Source organism: Penicillium verhagenii (genome assembly GCF_028828195.1).
Source record: "Penicillium verhagenii strain IBT 33310 chromosome Unknown utg000009l_segment0_segment0, whole genome shotgun sequence".
Taxonomy (NCBI): Eukaryota; Fungi; Ascomycota; class Eurotiomycetes; order Eurotiales; family Aspergillaceae; genus Penicillium; species Penicillium verhagenii.
In genome coordinates this window covers 1,435,391-1,457,375 of record NW_026643173.1, presented here as the reverse complement: position 1 = coordinate 1,457,375, position 21,985 = coordinate 1,435,391, and the positions used below count along the sequence as shown (strand labels likewise).

At 48.8% G+C, this 21,985-nt stretch overlaps 11 protein-coding genes across 11 annotated transcripts; 7 read left to right on the top strand and 4 right to left on the bottom strand.

Moving 5' to 3' along the window:
- Positions 1-243: 243 nt before the first annotated feature.
- Positions 244-1,761, bottom strand: N7466_009598 (uncharacterized protein; the record flags this gene model as incomplete). Its single annotated transcript, XM_057168987.1, has 1 exon — positions 244-1,761. One exon carries the CDS (start codon positions 1,759-1,761, stop codon positions 244-246), a length of 1,518 nt encoding a protein of 505 aa, XP_057017693.1.
- Positions 1,762-5,286: 3,525 nt separating this feature from the next.
- On the bottom strand, positions 5,287-6,888 carry met2 (homoserine O-acetyltransferase; the record flags this gene model as incomplete). The annotated part of the gene is made up of 3 exons (XM_057168986.1): positions 5,287-6,346; positions 6,405-6,795; positions 6,849-6,888. The coding sequence occupies 3 exons, from the start codon at positions 6,886-6,888 to the stop codon at positions 5,287-5,289; spliced, it is 1,491 nt and encodes a 496-aa protein (XP_057017692.1).
- Positions 6,889-7,172: 284 nt separating this feature from the next.
- On the top strand, positions 7,173-7,720 carry N7466_009596 (60S ribosomal protein eL30; the record flags this gene model as incomplete). Its single annotated transcript, XM_057168985.1, has 3 exons — positions 7,173-7,242; positions 7,306-7,460; positions 7,625-7,720. 3 exons carry the CDS (start codon positions 7,173-7,175, stop codon positions 7,718-7,720), a joined length of 321 nt encoding a protein of 106 aa, XP_057017691.1.
- A 384-nt stretch (positions 7,721-8,104) lies between these two features.
- On the bottom strand, positions 8,105-9,073 carry N7466_009595 (uncharacterized protein; the record flags this gene model as incomplete). Its single annotated transcript, XM_057168984.1, has 1 exon — positions 8,105-9,073. The coding sequence occupies one exon, from the start codon at positions 9,071-9,073 to the stop codon at positions 8,105-8,107; it is 969 nt and encodes a 322-aa protein (XP_057017690.1).
- A 1,783-nt stretch (positions 9,074-10,856) lies between these two features.
- On the top strand, positions 10,857-11,093 carry N7466_009594 (uncharacterized protein; the record flags this gene model as incomplete). Its single annotated transcript, XM_057168983.1, has 1 exon — positions 10,857-11,093. One exon carries the CDS (start codon positions 10,857-10,859, stop codon positions 11,091-11,093), a length of 237 nt encoding a protein of 78 aa, XP_057017689.1.
- Positions 11,094-11,129: 36 nt separating this feature from the next.
- Positions 11,130-11,501, top strand: N7466_009593 (uncharacterized protein; the record flags this gene model as incomplete). Its single annotated transcript, XM_057168982.1, has 2 exons — positions 11,130-11,139; positions 11,197-11,501. The coding sequence occupies 2 exons, from the start codon at positions 11,130-11,132 to the stop codon at positions 11,499-11,501; spliced, it is 315 nt and encodes a 104-aa protein (XP_057017688.1).
- A 51-nt stretch (positions 11,502-11,552) lies between these two features.
- On the bottom strand, positions 11,553-11,795 carry N7466_009592 (uncharacterized protein; the record flags this gene model as incomplete). The annotated part of the gene is made up of 1 exon (XM_057168981.1): positions 11,553-11,795. The coding sequence occupies one exon, from the start codon at positions 11,793-11,795 to the stop codon at positions 11,553-11,555; it is 243 nt and encodes an 80-aa protein (XP_057017687.1).
- A 526-nt stretch (positions 11,796-12,321) lies between these two features.
- On the top strand, positions 12,322-12,576 carry N7466_009591 (uncharacterized protein; the record flags this gene model as incomplete). The annotated part of the gene is made up of 1 exon (XM_057168980.1): positions 12,322-12,576. The coding sequence occupies one exon, from the start codon at positions 12,322-12,324 to the stop codon at positions 12,574-12,576; it is 255 nt and encodes an 84-aa protein (XP_057017686.1).
- Positions 12,577-14,169: 1,593 nt separating this feature from the next.
- On the top strand, positions 14,170-16,683 carry aguA (alpha-glucuronidase; the record flags this gene model as incomplete). Its single annotated transcript, XM_057168979.1, has 1 exon — positions 14,170-16,683. The coding sequence occupies one exon, from the start codon at positions 14,170-14,172 to the stop codon at positions 16,681-16,683; it is 2,514 nt and encodes an 837-aa protein (XP_057017685.1).
- A 667-nt stretch (positions 16,684-17,350) lies between these two features.
- Positions 17,351-19,255, top strand: N7466_009589 (SAP domain protein; the record flags this gene model as incomplete). Its single annotated transcript, XM_057168978.1, has 1 exon — positions 17,351-19,255. One exon carries the CDS (start codon positions 17,351-17,353, stop codon positions 19,253-19,255), a length of 1,905 nt encoding a protein of 634 aa, XP_057017684.1.
- A 521-nt stretch (positions 19,256-19,776) lies between these two features.
- N7466_009588 (OSTA/TMEM184 family protein) lies at positions 19,777-21,692 on the top strand (the record flags this gene model as incomplete). Its single annotated transcript, XM_057168977.1, has 5 exons — positions 19,777-19,819; positions 19,886-20,036; positions 20,134-20,437; positions 20,517-20,792; positions 20,853-21,692. 5 exons carry the CDS (start codon positions 19,777-19,779, stop codon positions 21,690-21,692), a joined length of 1,614 nt encoding a protein of 537 aa, XP_057017683.1.
- Between the last annotated feature and the right edge of the window lie 293 nt (positions 21,693-21,985).

Genomic DNA, 21,985 nt, shown 5'->3' with positions numbered 1-21,985 from the left:
GAAAACCTGAAATTACTACTAGGAGTCGGAAATAAATGAAGTAACTTTCGAAGCAAATCGAAATTGAAAATTATTGGGCTTAGAGGGGGTATCTACATAAACATCTACCTATATGCGCCATAATGTAAATGACAAAAGAAGAAAACGAACCAAAATCGCTAAGAAATAGAGAAGATAAAGAAGCAAGATTCCAAAAGGATATGATGAAAATCAAGAGCAAAACCAGCCAGATCATCATAATCATCAATCAACAGCAAGTCCACCAGTCTCCTTCCGCCGCATCCCCAACCCAGTCAACTTCTTCAGCAACTCCGAAGCTCGTTTCCTCCGATGCCGCCCAGGACCCTCATTCTCAATCTGAGCCCCAACATCATAAAACGGCATCTCACCCCGCCGAAAAGACTTAGAATCAAGCGAATTCCCATTCTGATCAGCGCAAACAGGATAAGAAAATCCCCGAGGCCCCTTCTCCTCCTCACTCGAAACATTACTCATGGACAAACTGCGATACAGCGCCGAATCCCGCTTCCCCTGGACCTCGAACGCATCCCAGTCACGAGTCTTGCTATCCTCAGGTCGTCTTACGACCGCGCACGTCGTCGGCCTTCCACTGGCGCTGTAGAAGCGACGCTGAGCAGGACCAGGACCAGGAACAGGAACAGGCGCACCACCAGCCGTCAAAGGCACAGCCGTATTCGGCGCCGAGGTCTTAGGAACATGCAGCGCTATGCGGGTCCCACTAGGCTCCCAGCCTTCATTGAAGGAGCGCATGATTTCGACAGCCTCGCGGTCCCAGTGATCGCCCGGCGCGGGGAAGTAGGATGCCTCGTTACGGTCATCGGGCGACTCGACGATCTGCGCAGTATCCCTGTCCCAGCGACAGGTTCCTTCGAACTGCGGTGGACTGTAGGGGAAGAAGCCGGGGCTTGAGGAGCGGGAACGGGAGCGCGAGCGCGAGCGGGGCCGGGAGTAGGATCTTGAGTGGGCGGATGTAGTCTCGTATGTTGCGGAGCTGTGGCCGCGGCCACGGCCACGGCCTCTGGTAAGGTGCGGATTTTTTTCCTGGTACGATGCTGGGCGGATCCACTTGATTTGGAAGACGTCGTCGTCTGCGTGCGTTCTTGATGAGCGGCGGTTGCTTTGCGTGCCGTAGAAGCGGCCCGTGCCTGCTGAGGGACTCATGGCACAGGAGGAAGTCTGGTAGGCGTTTGGTGGAGTGGGTGGGGAGTCGGGGGTGGTTCCGTCCCAGGTTTCGGTGTAGAATGGGAGGTGGTGGTTGACTTCGACGGGCGAGAGGGATAGCTGGGCCATGACGCCTTGGTAGATGGGGCGTTGTTCCTGGGGGAGGGCTTTGAAGGAGCCGTCTTTTTGCAGCGGCTTTTCAACGGTGTGGAAGGATGGCCAGATGGGGAGGCCGCGCTCGATGCTCTCGACTAGGAGGCTGCAGGCGTGTTTCACGTTGTCGACGAGATCCTCGTCGATATCTTGTCTGTCGATGTATGGTGTTGCGGGGCGGAAGTAGCCTGGCACGTCGGTGAAGTGGTAGAAGCGAGTTGGCTCGGTGTCGGTGCTATCTGAGTCTGGTCTGGCTGGGTGCGCTGGGATGGGCGTCGTGGCTGAGCGGGAGCGAGTGCTGGATGCGCTGGATACAGGCCTTGGGGCATCTGTGATCATTGTTGCCGCGCGGCCTCGGGAGTGGTTGTGACGAGTAAACAAACGCTGGCGCATCTGTGCAGCCTTTTGGGAGAGCTTGCGCTCCATTATGTATGGAAGTGGGGTGAATGTGTATTTCGAAAGGTGTTTGCAGGGAGTCGATTTTCCAATGTGGTGTTTTTTTTTTTTTTTCAAGGTTGCGCAGATGACGGTAAAAGTGTAAGGTTGAAGTCAGAGGTAATAACGGAAACTCTGGGAGACCGTCGCCCACCAACGCTAACTATGTGATATGAAAATGAAGTGGCGAAGGGGAAATCAACTCCGGCAGTACAGATGAGTTGAAGGAACGAATGGTACAGATTGGATTGGGCTGGTGATTCGGAGAGAAAATGAGGTGTGTTGGCTGTACAACGGTGGGTATGCGGGGGATGGCAACGAGGGATAGGGAGAATTAAAGAATTAAATGTAAAACAAGTCTCAGAGCACGAGCAATTATATTTCTTCAAGGGTTTATTATTGATTACTTGTAAGCTAAATATTTTTTATTTATTTTTTAAATATAATATTTTTCATTAGCTACGTCCACTAGGGTGGAGTCCGGATAAAGAGCAATTTGGATCATTTGGCGTTTGGAAAGTTGGAATCGCAAACGAAAAGTGGAGACCGAAACGGTTAAGGCTGGACCTGAATGGGATTGAAATGGGAATCGATATGGTCATGGTGGACATTGAGTGGACTTGGAGTGGGCTTGGAGTGGACATACTGTGGACTGCGACCGGTTCTCAATGATAACCCCATCCCCAATGCGGTATAAGATCGTAGCTCAAGCTCAGTCTAGACCTGTACTTGCTGGCTTTGGCCTATTTTCTGTATTGAAAAGATAAAGGACTGCATGATAAAGGGAAAGTCCAAAAATAAAGAAAAGTAAATTGGAAGAAGAAACCAATCCTTTTATCAGGGGAAATGTTTTTTTTTTCACAGTAAATAAAGTAAATAAAGAAAATTAAAGCAAAAGACGAAAAGTATCAGCTTTGAGACAAGTGGTGGATTCCCTCCTTGTAAGCGATTCAAGGGAAATTACTCCGTCGAGATACACTAACGCTAATCACGATCATTTACTCCATCTATGATACAGTAGCTGAGGGAAGTAGAGTAGATTTCCTGCCACACCGCTTGACAACCATACCACACCCGGTTTTCTGAGGTTTTGCAGGGCTACGCGCACTTTCCAGCGCCAAGACTTTCCGCTACCCGGAAATAAGATTGGAATTCTACGTGGCATTAAATGACATCAACACAGATCATTGTACATAGCTCGAAACAGCCTAATAATTCGCCCAAACACGACTCCATTTCTAGAATGCAAATTTTCTTTTCCGGTAAATTGCTCTCCATTCGCGCCAACCAAATTTCCCACTAATTTCTCGAACCACTTTCCGGATTTTCAACATTTTTTTTATTTTTTTCTTTTCAGCTTTTCAGCTGCGGGTGGTCCACTCTATTCGGTTCGGTAACGAGCCCCATCGGCCCTGATTTGCAGCGCTTCTAGAAAAACAAAAGCAAACAAGAAAATAAAAAACCAGATAAACTTGGCAGTCGGCACAGATCCAGCGTCATTGTTTATGATAAAACTTTTATTTTTATTCTTTTTATTTTACTTCAGGACACGTAGAAAGATGGGAAGCTCTGCATGTGAATCGTCATGTTCCATCTGACAAGGTTACAGTTGTACTCCGTATAGCACTAAAACAATAGCCCGGAAAAAGTCCATCTATCGCTTCCAGTGGCTTGAGTCACTTACTTCTCTAGTTTGAAATGCTGGAGATGCCGGGATTGGTTAGGTTCTGGCCTGGAGAATGTGGCTTGGGGGGCTTATCGGCATGGACCCCTAAGGCCCCATCAGGCCCTCGGGACCCTGGCGATTAAGCGATTAATATTCACAAGTGGGACTGAGCAGGGACCGAGCAGGGACTGGGCAGGGACTGGGAAACAATCTCCCCAATCTCCCCCCAATCTCCCCCAATAGTGCCTTATCATACCCCAATTCAGTAACCGGTCATGCGCTAAGATACACATTCATTATTGTTATCGCATCAATGGTTATTATTGAATGGTCCATGCACATGTGTGGGGAGAAAATCAAATCTAAAAGGCAGGGGCTGAGATAGAAGGGATTCATGTACAAGGTACCCATTATATGCGGTATATTGCAGTACTTCAAGGTTAGGGACTTGTATATACTGAATGAGGCTCTGAAATAAGTCTCGTAACAAAAACACTGTTTTTTACATTAGCCCCGGAAGTACCAAATACGAGCTCCGGTTCAAAAGTTACGTACTAGTAGTAATGGGTTGCCTCTTGATTAGGCTAATTAGTACCAGAACTAGTCAAACATTTGAAGTTTGCTGGAACAAATCGAGGCTCTTGAATCTTCTCACAGTTCATTCGGTTCCCCTGAGTCGTTTCCGAGGTCAGATTCAAGTAGCGAGTCCCACTAAACATCTAACAAGGTCGTAGTGAACTTCCCAGATATGGCCCCACATTTCCAAATCGCTAATCGCCGTATAACGGGGTGAACATTCGTGGCAGTGCCAGGCCTTGGTATCAAAATCGAACTCTTGATAGCAAGCAACCAGGAGATCATGATCGCGGTAGAGGTGCTCCATTGCACTTGTGTAATCTCCGAATTCTTTGACGCATTCGGTGCAAGAGATTATCAATGCCATTTTCCTAGAGGGTAGTGCTGATCGTCGTCTTATTTCTCTGACGCGGAATGTAATGCCGAGGTGTTTTGACGTGAGAACCTAGTCAAAAGCAAAGGGGGTGACAGTTGGGATACATAAAAAGTGAAGCAATTGAGCAGAAGAAATGCACTTTATATACCTACTAGTACAGTTGTTTCATGGTTAATTATCTTCACTGATATAATATTCAATTTCCAAAATTGAATGGATGGATACGTCCTGCCCAGCTTGAGGTGGAGAGCAGTGCTTGAGGGCAGCACTTCAATGTTGAGTGAACTCAATATACAACTGATTCAATGTTACTTGCTACCCACTAGGACTTATGTACAGTTCCTGAACTTTTCCTGGTTTCTCTTGTTCAGTGTTTACAACCTTAGATGAATGGCCTTGTGCTTTTCCAAATTTGAATTTTAATATTCTATTTGGTAACTATCTATCTACCCCGAAAAAGCGACATTGTCGCTGGGATGAATCACTCGTTTGGATCATCCTTTGATAAATATTTCAAAATTGACCCATCAACCTCTGGAAGGAACTTCGTAAGTGACCCAGAGGATGGGTCTGATGGAGAGCAGTTGGATGCTTCTTGTGCAGTCTTCTCGAAATGGACGTTGGTCCAGATGAGATTCGAGAGCGGCAGTTAAGTGCTCATCTCCCTGACTAGCTAAACGGATAAGAGAACGGCAACCTTTACTTCCCCTGGTGCGCCATGACGGCTTGTCTAGCCAAAGAATCCAACTTGCCTCCCCTCGTGATAGAAAAACTTGATAAATGTATAACTGTCACGCGTGGAGAAACCGGGCGGGAATCCATGTCGGCAGGACAAGGAGCATGGGGGTGGCTGCAGAATAAAACTGCGCCGGCACATATTGGTAAATGGTGAAAGGGTTTACCAGGCGGTAATGTCATCCACCTCGGCCTCGCCAAAGGTGCTGCTCTTGGTGAGCTTGGTGACGCTTGCAACAGCAGCGGCACCCTCGGCACTGGTCTGAGCCATAATGTCAGGCAGGACCTCATGGAAGAACTCCACGATGTGGCGGTTGACCTGCTCAAACTGCAAGAGGAAGGCATCGTGACCCTCGGGGCTGTCAATACGCTTAAGACGGGAATCAGGGATTCCAGCCGCAACCTCCTGCTGCTCGGCGAATGTGAAAAGACCATCAGATTCAATACCAATCACCAGAGCAGGCTGCTCAATCTTAGCAAGTGCCTCAAGCACACGGTCACCGGATTCGCCACTGGTACGGTGGCGGGACACGTCGTGAGTATCGAGCTTGCGGGTCATGGCGATGTAGCAGTTGGCATCAAATCGCTTCACGAACTTATCTCCCTGGTAGCGCAAGTAGGACTGTGCGGAGAAGTAGGTAGGCGGACGAGGGCGACCGGCAGAATCAGTCTTAATCTCGATCTCCGGGGAGAAGGTCTTGGTGCCCGAGAACTGGGGGTCCATGAACTGAACCTCAGGCTGGGTCTGGGGGGCGGTCTGGGGGATTGGCGAGTTCTGGCGGCTCGACGCGCCAGTCCGGTGTCCATCATTATGGATGGCCCAGTGCTCATTAGGAGGAGTGGGCAGCTTTTCGCCACCATTAATGTTAACCCGCTTAGATGGGTCGGGAACATTGCGGCCAAAGCGCGACTCGAAAGAGTCTCGGCTACGGTATGTAAGAAGTGCCGACATGCGGGCTGCGCCAAGGCCGGAAGCGGGGAGATCCTCAAAGGTGTAGTATCCATCATCATACTTGGGGTCAGAGTAAATACTTTGTCTCTGAGCTTCACCCCAGCTGATGCACCATGCAGAGTGGCGTGCAGATGTAGCAATTGGCACAATGGCACGAACATAGTCCTTGCCAAAGAAGGAGTACTCCAAGGTGAGCATTCCACCCATGGAACCACCAACAACGGCAGCGATCTGCTTTACACCCAAGTCGTCCAAAACCAACTTGTGAATGCTGGCAAAAATTGTCAGAATTGTTAATTCATATGGTGTTGGAAACGGATTCAACTTACTTCACGTCATCGCGGACAGTGGTTAGAGGAAACTCAGGTCCATAGTAGCCATTCTCAGGCTTACCATCCTTGTATGTGACCGCGCTGGCACTTCCATAGGGACTGCCCAGGCTGTTCAAACAAACGACAAAGAATCGGGACACATCAAATGCTTGGCCAGGGCCACCCAGGAGTGGACCCCACCAGTCGGCGACATCAGCACTACCACTCAATGCGTGACAGATCACCAGAACATTGTCACCATTGGGAGAGAGAACACCTCTTGTAGTGTACGCAACGGGGACATTGTATAGGGTAACACCAGATTCAAGTGTGAAAGAAGGGACCACAGCAATGAACTGGTCCTCAATCAAGCTGGCGTAGGGGTTCTCCGGCTGCGCATCGACTCTCTCTACGGGATTTAGTAGCCGTCTAGTTAAATAGGGGGGATAGGGATAGACTGACGGAGTCGCTCAGTGGGAGCAGTGCTTGTTTCAGAGGCCATTTTGGCGAAAACAATGAGCAAAGAACAATGATTGAGAATATATGGAGAAAAGAAGGAGAAAGGGACAGTTTCCCGCAGAAAAGTTCCCATCCGGTCCCGCTCATGAGTCAGGATTCCTCAGGAACCCCGCGCGGCAGAAACCACCAATCATAACGTAAGCGGTGAGATATTTCATTGTGCGGTCAAATTTCTAAAATTTCAAATTCGAACTTTCTTCTTCTTCTTCTCTTTCATACACAACACTTTCACTCGCCAACCCCAATCACCACCCTCAACCCATCAAAATGGCCAAGACCAAGAAGTCCGGAGAGACCATCTCCTCCCGCCTTGCCCTCGTCATGAAGTCCGGCAAGGGTGAGTTTTTTTTTTGTCGTCGTGATCCCAGTGTGCGCTCCGGTCGCTAACAATTTTTTTCAGTCACCATGGGATCCAAGTCCTCCATGAAGACCCTCCGCTCCGGAAAGGCCAAGCTGATCCTGATCGCTGGTAACTGCCCTCCCCTGCGCAAGTCCGAGCTCGAGTACTACGCCATGCTCGCCAAGGTCCCCGTCCACCACTTCAACGGTAACAACGTACGTTATAAAACCCCCAACCCAAGCCGGCATTCATTGCCGCAGCTGCCTAGCAGCTTTACTACTCTGAGAAGAAGTAGGCAATGCCACTTCGGAGAGTGAAGTTGCTCAGCGATGGGATCTCTTTTGAGGCCCGGAGAGCGAAATGACTAACCCCTGAATAGATTGAGCTCGGTACCGCCTGCGGTAAGCTCTTCCGTTGCTCCACCATGACCATCCTTGATGCTGGTGACTCCGACATCCTCACCCGTGAGGTTTAAATGCATTAATGCATTCAAAAATACACAAAACTGGAAATTGAAATGATTGACGACATCCGGGCCTGGTTGGCGAACAATAGCCTCCAGCCCATCCCAAAAATGTCGCTCGTACCCAGTGTATATGGGTCGGTGTATTTGGGTCAAAAGTGGGAATAGGCGTTGTGTACCATAGTCATACCCTCAATCTATCAAGTTTATCTTGTGTATGAAATCTCTTGTAGAAACTTTTAAAAGTCCCTGTATTCCTTATCGACTTTAAATTGTTGGAAATAGGTTCCAAAGTTCAAAGTTCAAACTCAGAAGTATGTACTTTTGGTATCAGTTACACGGAACCTCCAGGGGCTTTCGATTTTTCATCTATTGCTCAAACGCTCTAACAAGAAATTATGGTACATCGGTCTTCACTGACAGCATGGGATAATTTGAGGTCCGAGAATCCGGAGTGCTGGGCGGATGTTTGCAGAGATCCCGTCTCCGATCACTCGGACCAATTGACTCGGGATCAATGTCGAGACTAGCAGGGGCAGAGTGATCACCACTCCACCTTGGCTGTATATGAAGGTCATCGTAGGGAGACCCATGAATCTCATCAATCGTTGTCGGACTAGTATTGATAACAGCGACAAGACTGTTCAGCACCGTGAACTCCATCTTCAGCTTAATACTGTACACCAGTGGCTTATAAGAAGTCTGGATATCGAAATAGTCGCTATACTCCAAGGCCAGAAGAGACGCATCAAGCAAGATAGCGATAGAGTTGACGAGAATGAGATTCAGAATCACTCTCTTGCCGCGTGGACCTTTGAGAAGCAAAACAGGCCGAAGCCCGGTCACCGTCTCGTAAATATATAAAGCGCTGATGAGGGTCTCTTGGAGCGAGAATCCGGTCAACTGGACCCGCTCATATATGTTGAAGGGTGTGATGAAGCTGTCGACGCCATGATTGCTGCCTAGAAAGAGCACCGTGGTCGGAATGTGAAGGACGCAGGCATTGAAGATTATCATGTACAGCACGTAGCGGAAATACTCGTAGTGGCTAGACACCAGATGGAGCCGCGAGTACAGGACCACGGACTGGCCGGTTACCATGGCATACCATCCAATGCAGATGACGACCGACATGGGGAAATTCGGGGCTAGCGCAAAGTACCGAAGAAAGCCCGAGACGGCGTGGATGAGGATTCCAATGGTGGAGACGAGCATGCTCCAGAAGTACAGGCCACGGCGGTGTCTGAATGTGGTGAAGGTTGAGATGAGGATTTCAACGACATTGTAGCAGGAAAGGGCGAATAGTGCTGCTATCACCATGGCGATCGCCCGCGAAACATCGATTGGACCCGTTTGACCTGCCATTTTTCTGGTAAAAAGGACAAGGGATGTGTAGCATAAGCCGGCTCAACTTGAGATTGGCGTTCCAAGTATGCCACCACTTGGCGAGCTCAATGTGATATTTGCATTTCGTAGCTGGGGACCATGAGTGTGCGACACGGGGGGCGCAATAGGTGTGATATATGAATAGGGGAAACATAACGTTGTCTTGGCGCAGGAAGGAATTTGCGATTGATCTTCAAATTCGACTGAAACGAACTACACTTAGAGTTTGAGGGGGCGGAGTTGATTGGCTGCCAAGACGATTTTGACATCACCATCGATTATTTATCGGGGGATTCGGCGAATCTCTTGAAGAATCCCACGGGTATACAAGCACAGAACGTAAAAGATCCCATTCCATTCGTGTGTCAAATCACTGAAATTTAAGACCACTTCTGCAACCAGCTTAACTCCAATTTCAGGTCGAAGATTGTAAATAAGCTTAAGAATATTGAGATAACCAAACAACTACCTTCCTAGTTCGGAGACGTAAGACGCTATGTGGGCCCGCCAAGTGGACCGATAATAATCGCGCATGTCCTGTCCAATGCCCAGATCTAGCAAACGGTTCAGATATCATTTTCCCCGGCCGAACTTAGGTCTAGGTGCTTCTCTTGCTTCGGGCTAAACGAAATCCCACGACTTTCGTAAGAAACGGCAGGCAGGTGCTAGTGCGAAGATGGTCTAAGTAAATCCCGCGTGATCTAAATAGATTAATTTAAATCTGCACTAAAAGAAGAGACATGACTAGCCATAAGAAGATGATAATATGGGTGATCAACGTCTAATATTTGAAAATCCCCACAGCGAGTGAGGCTGAACAGTCCATGCTTGTTTACAGTGGACCGTTTGGCGTACTTTGTCATATCGTAAAAGCACACATGCATCATCAAACTTTACCAGAACAGGACTGTGGTCAACCACCCCTTTACTACTCGGCTATTTGCGAAAAATTCCATCACATGATTCTTTTAAGAAGAGATCGTTGTCTTTATTACCAGAGAAACCAGCAAATGAGATAGTCGCCAAGGTTTTCACTATTCTCGTCAGAACTCAGGTCGTTCTCTTCGTAGTTCGAGATGTCATCCCCTGGTTCACTGTTTACTCCAGCAGGATCGGGGTTTAGGTCCTCATTTTTGTCGTTCTCGGTAGATAAAACTCGAGGACCCCGAAGTTATTGAGAAAAGCGATCTTTGGTGACCAGTAGCATGATATCTACTCACTGTTTCTTTGGCCTTTCCCTAATAAGTCCTGAAGTCCTGGATACAGCAGAGCATTTCAATGCCCATTTGTCTCAGGATGGAGCCCCCCCTTTTTTGACTGCAGATAAAATGGCTTCACCTCCATCATTCTATTGAAATCTGGCTCGCTATCGATTCTCATGCTTTCTCGGAGTATTTGGATGGCCATTCGGCTACCAGAGTTACTGTTAGAGTGTGGTGTCTCCCAGGATGTGGGGCACGTCTGATGCACCATAGTTTTCAGTGTGAGACTAATCCGGATCAGGATAGATAGCTAGATAGTCAGATAGTCAGGTTTGGGGGATAAGTGAGAGCTTCTCTCTCCTTTCCCTTCTCTCCTTCCTTTCCTCATCATCCCACTTTACACAGAGAAATCCATCACTGTTTTCTCTGTGTCTTTTCCTCGATTCACATTAGTCCAGGGTAGACTCATATTGTGGTTCAAACAGGTTATAAGCTCCGGTTTGCTCTAGATCGAGCATTCTTTTTTTACCTCATTATCTCATTTCATTTGACAAACTCATATGACTGGGTCGTCATTACCAAGACATACATATTCCACAACAAAGGCTGCTGAAGCGACCAAATCCGCTACAGAACAACAACCCCAAGGAGGAACCGACAAGTTGGATCCTTCACAAGAAGAAGACGACGCTGTTAACAAAGACGTACAACAACCTTCGCCATCGCCGGATACAGACACAGGATCATTGATTACTGATACTAAGGATCCGAATAACACCAATACACCGACACCATAAGTATCAAACACCAATAATATGGCAGTTCTACCCGCAATGGTAGAGGGTAAGCGCAAATAGCTTAAACTGCCGGCAAAGTTCGAAGATAGGAATCAAGCGACAGGATTACCTGAATTCGATAAGGTCACACTTCTACACTTCAAAGACGTTCTTTCGCCCGCGGAAGAATACGATGGGTTCAAGGCACGTGTCGAGATGACTCTTCAATCTGCGGGATTGTTGAACCTGATTGATGGCACCAAAGACGACCCCGATCACACAGACCCAAAGGCAGACAATTGGTTCAAGTTGTCAAAGATGGTGGCCTCGTGGTTATGCGCAAACATGACACAGAAGGTGTTTCAAAAGTGCAAGTCAACAGGACGGCGCATGCTGCTCGCTACTGAAATATGGTCAACGCTTGAATGAGTGATGATGGGCATTTCTTCTGTACGGCGTATGCATACAGTATTTTGACGCTCAAGTCGCTTGCAACCGGTGCGCGGCTTTCACTTGTCGATTACCGCAAACCACCCATCTTGCTCTGAATTGTGTGACGTGGCCTTCATTGTTTGACTTCAAGTCGAAGACCCATCGTCCGGGAAGAACCTTTGTTCTGTGAGCCTGTATCTTTAGCACTTCTGACCAAGCGTCGGCATCATGAAGCTTTTGAAGTTGTTCCTCCATCGCATTCTTCCATTGTATAGCGTACTTGGAAGCCATGGCTTGTTTCAAACAATGAAGGCCACGTCACACAGTTCAGAGCAAGATGGGTGGTTTGCGGCAATCGACAAGCACCGGGAGTCGACTATGATGAAAGCTACGCACCGGTTGCAAGCGACTTGAGCGTCAAAATACTGTATGCATACGCCGTACAGAAGAAGTGGAAGATACATCAATTTGACGTTGTTGCCGCTTACTTGAACACCAAACTTGATAATAGAGAGGTTTACATGCGAATGCCGACAGGATTCGCTAAAGGAACCGACATTTGCTTGCTAAAGAGGGCGCTTTACGGCCTTCGTCAAGCAGCATTCTTGTGGTTTGAGAAGTTCAAATCACTGCTGGAGAAGCTCAAATTCAAGAGCTGTTGTGGTTCGAACAGTTACCTTCCCAGCGCCTGTTCGGTTCGCCCGACTCATCTCACTTTACGCTTACCTTCATCGAATTTCACTCTCACTCTCACTCTCCTCTCCAATCTAGCTCACTTGACAGCAACCATTCAAGAAGTTTTACCACCATTGTCAGAATGTTCTCGAATGCATCTCCATTTGAGGGCACCGGAGACCCAGTAATATCAGAGGACGCTGTCAATGCGGCATTTGTGGATTTACTAGAGGTACTCTGCCTTTCAATCACCACCAGCTCGTTACAATGGTCGATCGAGAAGTCCATGGTGATGATACGGCTTGGCAATGCTAAGATCGTTACCGTTATGGATGGTCAGCTTGGCAATCCAACCGGTGGCGAGCCAGATTTCCATAAAATCATCGATATTAGATGAAGGTCAGCGCATAGTGGGATGAGTCGGGCGAACCGAACAGACCCTGGACTAAGAACCCGCTCTCTCGCTAACCACGAAAATGCCTATAAGAATGGTCTGCTTGTGCCAAGTATTCGTGATACCCGATGGCCATCACCGACCGATGGAAGAGTCCAGGTCGATGCAAAGAAAAAGCACCAAGTGCTCGGTTTCGGAGTCTACATCGGATACAACCAGACGACCGGCAACCCGATATCACACCATCTAAAGCGCCACTCAATGATTCGCTGATCTAACGAGCAGTATCTCTTCTGACTGTCGCCAAACGAGCTACTGGGCCCCCCATGGACTTTGATGCCAAAGGCGATATCCGGATGGACAGAGTTACCTCATCGCCGGAGCCAATGGCTTATTGGTGGAGCGAGCCCTGCTCAGCAAAGCCTCGACCTGACGGGATTCAGACATCGTTTCTGGGGCCGATAAAGTCTCTACGCTAAGCCTGTCTATTGATTCATGGTTATTCATACATTCTGCTCCAACCTGGTTTTTCTCTTCCAAACCGATGTAGACCGTTTTATTTTGTTTGTGTTTTGTTGGTTTTAAGTGGTGATCGACGCATGGATCCTTGACAACAGTTTTGTTTTTTATACCTGTCTCTTGAATTTATTATGTCACGACTCACGAAGACGCCGAGATTTTAGTTGCGGGGATTATTAGACCCCGAACCCCGTGACTCGTTCATTTGACGAGAATGGTTCCGGGAAAATGCAGTCATAAACCCGGATGGTTACAGAGATGCACGTTGGTCGGGTTCGGCAATGTGAGACCATTTGTACTTTGCCACTTCGCCTGTCAACAATGATTTGTATATTGCCCAGAAGAAAGTTGGAATTGTACATAATCTTCCAGCCTCTAACAACTGGTAGCATGAGATTGATGTCTATTGATTCATGGTTATTTGATTCATGCATGTGGTTATTTGTTTGAAAATAGTTTCATTTTCTACATTGTCTCTTGAATTTGTTATGCCATGGACCACCGAGGGCAGTGACGGTCTCGCGGGGAGGGGCAGATGTCACCGCATAGTTAGTAGTTAATCGAGGGCACTTCTTTCGGGCGGACACCTTATCCTTAGATGAATCAGAACCATTACATACATTCCTGTGTACTACGTACGATCCCCCAACAATTGGTAGCATGCACAGTGGTGGGAAGTGAGATGAAGTTCGAGATCTGGGGTACAAGGAACATAAGTTAGTTGGAGAAAGGTACTGGCACTTGCCCCGCGTATGCGTTGACATATCAAAGTTTCAAGGATGTACACATGGTCCTGGAAGTGGTAGTACCCCCACACTCAATTTGCGGGGAAAAGATCTACACTCCAGTACCCAAGATTATAGCCTAAAGCTCCTGGAATTGTGCTCACAATATTTAGCCTGAATCAATTCCCCCGATGTGATGCTGCAACATGACGCAAGGGGAAATTTCAGTGTAGCCGAATATCGGCCGATCTGAAGACCTCGGGAGTTCTTGCAAGGTTGCCGGTGTCAGCACTCTATAAATGGAGTGATAAGGCCGGGTATACTATGGTTTCATCTGCCACCAAACGCCACCATGCAAGCCACCTGGCTGCTTATTTATTTGAGCATTGGATTTTCTGCCGCAGAAACCGGATTACAAGGTTGGCTGCGATATGCTTCGTTGCCTTGCTCCACTCAATGTCATTCCATGCTGCCTAACACCATTGTTGCTCTCAATTCCACCAACACAAGCCCTGTAAATGTTGCAGCGTCAGAGATAAAGAGTGGACTGGAGAACATTTACAGCGTCAACGCTTCGGTCATTCACGACCAGTGCAACTCATCCTCATCGGCTGTCGTCGGGACCGTTGAACAATATCGCCAAGCTTGCGGTTCGCTGGCTGTGATCCCTAAGTTAGCCGAAGATGGATTCTGGCTGAGCACTCGGGGAGGCAAGGTTCAAATTCTCGGTCAAAATGAGCGAGGTGCTCTCTATGGTGCCTTTGAGTACCTGTCAATGCTTGCTCAGGGAAACCTTTCCCAAGTGGCGTACGCCACCAACCCTGCCGCTCCACTTCGTTGGGTAAATCAGTGGGACAACATGGACGGAAGCATCGAAAGAGGCTATGGGGGTGAATCAATATTCTTCAAAAATGGGACCATCCTCGACGACTTGAGTAGAGTCCATCAATATGCTCGCCTATTAGCATCTGTCCGGATCAATGCAGTCGTGGTCAACAATGTGAATGCCAATGCCACCCTTCTCACTCCCAAGAACATTGATGGACTGGGAAAGATAGCGGACATCTTCCGACCGTACGGTGTCAATATCGGAATATCACTGAATTTTGCGGCGCCAGAAACCTTGGGTGGCCTTGACTCTTATGACCCCCTCGATGCAAATGTCATAGACTGGTGGTCTAACATAACAAACCAAATCTACGAGCGAGTGCCCGATATGGCGGGATACCTTGTCAAAGCGGACTCTGAGGGAGAGCCCGGTCCACAGACATATAACAGAACATTAGCAGAGGGTGCCAATCTCTTCGCTAGAGCTATACAGCCACACGGCGGCATCGTCATGTTCCGTGCATTTGTCTACAATCAACTCAACGAGTCCAACTGGAAAGCAGACCGTGCCAAAGCGGCAGTCAACTTTTTCAAGCCGCTTGATGGCAAATTTGAAGATAATGTCGTTGTTCAGATCAAGTATGGGCCCATTGACTTCCAAGTCCGTGAGCCGACATCGCCTTTATTCGCCAATCTTTTGAAGACAAATATCGCTATTGAGTTGGAAGTCACGCAAGAATACCTTGGACAGCAGTCTCATGTTGTCTACCTCCCACCTCTCTGGAAGACGGTATTGGACTTTGATCTTCGTGTCGACCACAAGCCGTCTCTGGTTCGCGACGTTGTGACTGGCAAGCGTTTCAATCGTACTCTCGGTGGATCAGCAGCCGTTGTCAATGTCGGCACAAATACCACTTGGCTTGGTAGTCATATGTCCATGTCAAATTTCTACGCCTACGGCCGTCTAGCATGGGATCCTTCTGCAGATGCGCGGGATATCTTGCAAGATTGGATTCGGCTAACGTTTGGTCTGGACCGTTCAGTTCTCAGTACCATCACTAATATATCCATGGAATCCTGGTCAGCCTACGAGAGCTATAGCGGAAATCTTGGTATCCAAACTTTGACGGACATCTTGTATACTCACTATGGGCCCAACCCTGCCTCTCAAGATAACAACGGTTGGGGCCAATGGACTCGTGCAGGTCCCACGAGCATTGGCATGGACCGTACAATGTACAATGGAACAGGCTATGTGGGCCAGTATCCAGATGAGATTGCAGCCACGTACGAGAAAATCGAGAGCACACCCGATGATCTCCTACTATGGTTTCACCACGTTAACTATACCCACCGACTTCATTCCGGGAAAACGGTGATTCAGCATTTCTATAACGCCCACTATAGTGGTGCGGAATCAGCTCAACACTTTCTTGACCAATGGGAGTCTCTTGATGGAAAAATAGATGATGAGCGATACTTCCATATCCGTCATCGTCTTGATTATCAAACCGGGCACTCTATTGTATGGAGAGATGCGATCAACAATTTCTACCACAACCTCTCCGGAATACCAGATACCGCTGGACGTGTCGGTCACCACCCGTGGCGGATTGAAGCTGAAGATATGACTCTGGACGGCTACGAGCCTTACTTGGTCAGCCCATTTGAAACCGCCTCCGGCTCAATGGCCATTGTTACGCTCTCAAATACTACGGCGGGTACAGCGACGACTATGCTTGGCTTTCCCTCGGGTACATATGACCTTGCTATCAACTACTATGATCTATCTGGAGGCCAGTCTAAATGGCAAGTCTACCTTAATGATAGGCAAGTTGGTCAATGGGTTGGTGACGCCGAGGATCATCTAAGCCATACACCTTCCATTTATTTGGATGGGCATTCTGCCACACGCACCAAATTTCGGGGAGTCAAGATCAAAAAAGGAGATACTTTGAAAATTGTGGGCACGCCTGATGGAGATGAACCGGCGCCAGTGGACTATATTTCGATCCTTCCGGAGGGGGTTGTGGACTAAGACTTTTATAAACAACAATCTTCATATCCGAGAAGACGTCTCACGATAAATATCTAACCAAGTATAGTGGGGTGGCGCGGCGTAGAGTTCTGCTTCGGTGACTCATACCTTAGTGTGTAATGTTAGTAGGTAGCCCTGGAGGTATTCGAAGAACGTTTCCAAGCAGGACCAAGCTTGCTAGTGAAACATGTATTGAATAAATCATAAAAGTCCTTCATTTTCCTGGAAGGTCATCAAATCAGTGAGAGATCTGATATGCTCCAAGATGGCAACGAATACCCACTTGATTCAGGTTGTTGGAAAGGCCGGAGTTTTAAGGTGCATATTTCGGAATGTTCAAGGTAGTTGGCAGCTAGTCCCTTTTGAGGTTCCAACACGCGCCCATCATTCGTGGAGGCATCAAAAGTCCTATAAGTATCTAGTGATAGCTTGATACTTTGGTAAAACGGAAAGTGAGGAAAATCCAAGTAACGAAATCGTGGGTGAAACAAGGAAAGAAATCATTTGCTAGGTGTAGAATCTATCTTAGCTGTTCAAATGACGGAGTGCCAAGACCATATGAAAACGCCGCACGCGTCCCCGGATTCAATTCCTCTACACACCCACCTACTTTTTCTTACCTCTTTACCCACACCAACTCATCAAACTTCTCATATGTCAGCTCGAGATGACTGATTACTCCTCGTGGAAGGTCCCCGATCTAAAGGCAGAGCTGAAGACTCGCGGCATCCCTCAGACTGGCTTGCGCCTTAAGCAACAAATCATCGACAAGCTAGTCGAGGAGGATGGCAAGGCGCAACCTGAGGGAGGTGCCGTCGCTCCCTCTGAACCTGAGCCAGAGTCTCAATCAGAGACCGAGGTAGGGTCTGAGGCTCCGCAGGAACATGTCCCAGATACTGCCTCTCCAGCGCAAGAATCGCAATCTGAACACTCGGCCGAAGAGCCTCAGAAAGAGGAACCTGCACCCCAAGAAGAACCCGCTCAACCCATCCCTACGCACGACGAAGAAAAGCGCGAGAATGATACAGCCCCGGAGCCCAAAGTGTCTGTCGACGAGGCGATAAAGGAAGAGGACAAGCCAACCCAAGACGTGGAAATGGCCGAAGCTGCAGCGCCCGAGGAAACGGCAAAGGAGGAGGACAAGCCAACTGAGGATGTGAAAGTGACGGAAGCTGCAGTGCCCGAGGAGTTGGCAGAGGACGAGAAGAAGCCAATTTTGGACACGGAGATGACCGACGCTGCAGTGATCGGTGATGGAGAGCTGTTGAAACCGGCTGAACAGGCTCCTGCGGATATTTCTGAGCCCACAAAACCCGTTGCGCCTTCCCTCGTTGAGCCTTCAGCGCCTGTTCTTCCCCAGACATCCGAGGCGAATACCGGATTCTCCACACCTCTTCCCATTGAAGAGGCGTTGGAAGACAAACGCACGCGCAAGCGTCGCAGCCAGAGCCCCGTGCCTACCCCGGAAACCATGGCACACAAGAAAGCTCGAACAGAAAAAAGTAGTCCCGGGGCTGAAGATCTTTCTACTCAGGACAAAGAAACCTTGGAATCTATTGCAGAGGAACAGAGTGCGTCTACAGTTAAGCCCACGGCCAGGCAAGCTCCATCTGGTCCGGCAAAAGATGCTCGCTTCCGAGGTCTTTTTGCTCCTACCCGTGCAGCGCCCGCCCAAGTATCTCCGCCAGTTGGGGATATTACAATGGAAGATGCGGAAGTCGAACCAGCTTTACACCCCGCGACTGCTGCTCTCTACATTGATGGGTTGATGCGCCCGATGCAGCCACAGGCACTCCGAAAGCACTTGGTCAGTCTCGCAACGGCACCTGGTTCCGAGCCCAACCCGGCTGTCATCCAAGACTTCTTCCTCGACGCTATCAAAACCCACTGCTTTGCAGCATTCATTGACTTGGCCTCCGCATCGCGAGTTCGCGCTGCTATTCACAACACGACCTGGCCGAACGAGCGTAACCGCAAAACTCTCCGGGCCGACTTCATCCCCGAAGATCGGGTTAAAGAATGGATTCAAACAGAGGAAGCATCCCGCAGCCGGGAAGGCCCGCCTGTCCGCTGGGAGGTGCGATATGAGTCTAGTGAGGGTAACGAGGGAATGTCTGCAATTCTTGCGGAATCAGACGGGCTCCACCCGCGCGCTGCACCACCGCGACCCCGGGAGGCTGGTTTCAACAGAACCCCACCTTTGGGCCCACGCGGCAGTGTTGCGCAGACGGATCGCCGGCAGTCCAATGCTCCCCCTGCACCTCAATCGCAACCTGGACAAGGCTTCAAACCTTTGGACGAACTTTTTGAATCTACCACCACGAAACCCAAGCTTTACTACCAGCGGGTTCCTCGTAAGGTTGCCGACAAGCGTTTGGATCAGTTTGATGAGTTGTTGAGCAAGGGTTCGTTCCCACGCCGTGGGGGTGATGAAACACGCCGCATTACTTTTGAAGATGATGATCGCTTTGTGGACATTGGACCTGAATACGGCGCTAGAACTATGCAGCGACGTCAGGGACGAGGACGTCCTGGAGGTGGTCGACGAGGCCGTGATCACCGTGACAACTGATGTAAAAGAAAAAAGAAAAAAACCCCCCCCCCAAATAACGCAAAAAAGCAGAAGATCTTCCAAAATCTACCCCCCTTGTATGATACCTCTCATGTATTAGTGAATGACTAGTTATTATCTTATTTTTCTTATTTTTTTGGTTGTCTTGAAATGTAAAGATTCTTACATTCGTTGAATGTTTATACTATGGAGAAGCCAAGACCCAAGCCAAAAATAGCAGAGATCAGGCACAACCATTAAATATTCAATCCGATCGGCAAAATGTCACACGTTTTATCTTTGCTTAGCTGTTTCTGGGGCTGTCAGCCACACCTGTCTTTTATTCGCCCGAAATTTAAATATTCTGAAACTGTCCTTTCTCCTTTTTTTAATATCGCGCCTAGCTGTTACATTCCCTTGTTGATCTCAACCCAGATCAGATAAACGGGGCAAAAAAGAAGTCCGCCGTCCTCCGATCAACATCCCCCCTTTCAACAAACCATCCCACCTGTCACTGTCGCAACCGGCACACACCAGCCAGAATGGGCTGGACTGTGTGTAATGCCACCGAGGAGCATGAAAAGAGTACGAACACGCGGCCCCACTGCTCAAAGGAACGACGAAGCGCTGACCCGATTCGCGTCTAAACAGTCTCCGAAACCGCCCTCTGGGATGGCGGCGTCACATTTCACAACCTGAGCTTGATCGTGGGTGGTGTATGCGCCTTGCTCGCATGCATCGTCTCCATCATCCTGATCATGGCTCATGCCATGCACTACAGCAAAGCTATCGAGCAGCGCCAGTAAGTCACTTGGCCGGAACCCTGCGGAAATCAGCGGTACTCTTGGACTTGGAATGCTTCAACTACTGACCGAGTGGTGCTCTCTGTGTCCTTACAGTATTATCCGAATCCTATGGATGGTTCCTATATACTCGATCGTCGCGTGGCTCAGCATCCTATTCTATAACGATTCCGTCTACTTCGAGGTTATGGGAGATTGTTACGAGGCTTTCGCGATTGCCTCCTTCTTCTCCCTCTTGTGCTCCTACATCGCTCCTGACCTGCATAGCCAGAAGGACTACTTCCGGGGGATTCAGCCTAAGCCGTGGCTCTGGCCGTTGAGTTGGTTTCAGAAGTGGACATGCTGTGGCGCAAATCGTGGGGCGTGGCGGAACCCGCGTAGCGGCTTGACGTGGTTCAATGTAAGCGGGTTTTATGGCATTCGCGAAAAAGAAGTGTTCTGGGTGCTTGATGCTAACGATGCGATCTTGTTGACTCTAGGTGATCTGGGCCGGTGTATTTCAGTACTGTTTGATGCGCGTACTCATGACCATTGTCGCGGTTTCAACTCAAGCTACCGGTAGATACTGTGAAGAATCGCTCAGTCCTGCTTTTGCGTATATCTGGGTTCTAGTCATTGAGTCTGTCAGTGTGTCCATTGCGATGTACTGTCTAATTCAGTTCTACATCCAGATCAAGGATGACATCAAGGAACACAATCCCTTCTTGAAAATCCTCTCGATCAAGCTTGTTATCTTCTTGTCTTTCTGGCAATCGGTATGCGCATTCAGCCCTTGGATATGTCTTGGCTCTATTCTAACTGTCTTCATCTTTCAGGAAATGATTAGTTTACTTATGTCTAGTGGCGCTGTCAAAGCATCTTCGAAGATCAATTCGATAGATCTCAAGTACAGTCTACCAGAGTTGTTGATCAACATTGAAATGTTCATCTTCGCCATCTTGCATTTGTGGGCTTTCCCAAAGAAACCCTATGTCATTGCCAGCCAGGGAGCCGAGGTGACCGATTTCTACGGTGCAGGAAAGGAGTCTTACGGAGGAGGGAAGTGGGGCTTCGGGGCCCTAGGCGACGCAATGAACCCACTCGACTTAATAAAAGCAATCGGGCGCAGTGCACGCTGGCTGGTTGTCGGCCGCAAGAACCGCACACTGGATCCCAGTTACCACGCATCCCCGGGCTCGAACGGCTCGAACGGCTCGAACGACATCGGTCTGCAACCCCCGCAATCAGGAGTCGTCCCACAGGGAACCGCCTACCAGGGCGCTGCAGCCATGGCTGGTGGCCGAACGGGCCGCTACCCTGGCTCACCACCGGACGAAGAGGGCGCCGTGCTTCTTGCTCACGCCCAAGCAAATCCGGAGGTCGGTCCTCACGGCACTTCGCCTTATGCCTCGGACGCCGAGGAGTATCTCGCTGGACAATCCGGAAGCCGTTTCTATGGCCATGATAGTTCCCCTTCGCCCTATTTCCCGCCTGAGATCCCGGACACGGTTTATCACGGCAACGCTTATGACCCCCACCCTGAAGTTTCGAACCCTTATGCTACTATGCCCAATCCTTATCCAGTCGATGGCCCCCTTCGTGAGCAAATCCCCATGCCTATCCCGGATCCATACCGACCTCCACCACCATATCCGGAAAGCCATCATGCACCATAACTTCGGTGCATTCGTGATCATTCCTTCATGTGATGTCTGATTCGTCGTTGTGACCCGAGCCCAAAAAAAAAGAACTCAGCCATATTATCCATCTCCACGCTACCCATGAGCAGCTCTTGATTTCCAGTTTGATGTTTCGTTTTTCTTCTTCTTCTTCTTTTCTTCTTGATTGTTTTCCCCATTTGGATATGAATACCCGCCACTTTTTCCGTTGGCATGTCATCTTTCCGCACATTTCTCTTCTTATGCAGTCATTGATGGCCATGGCTTGCATCCCATTTATTTCAATTGTT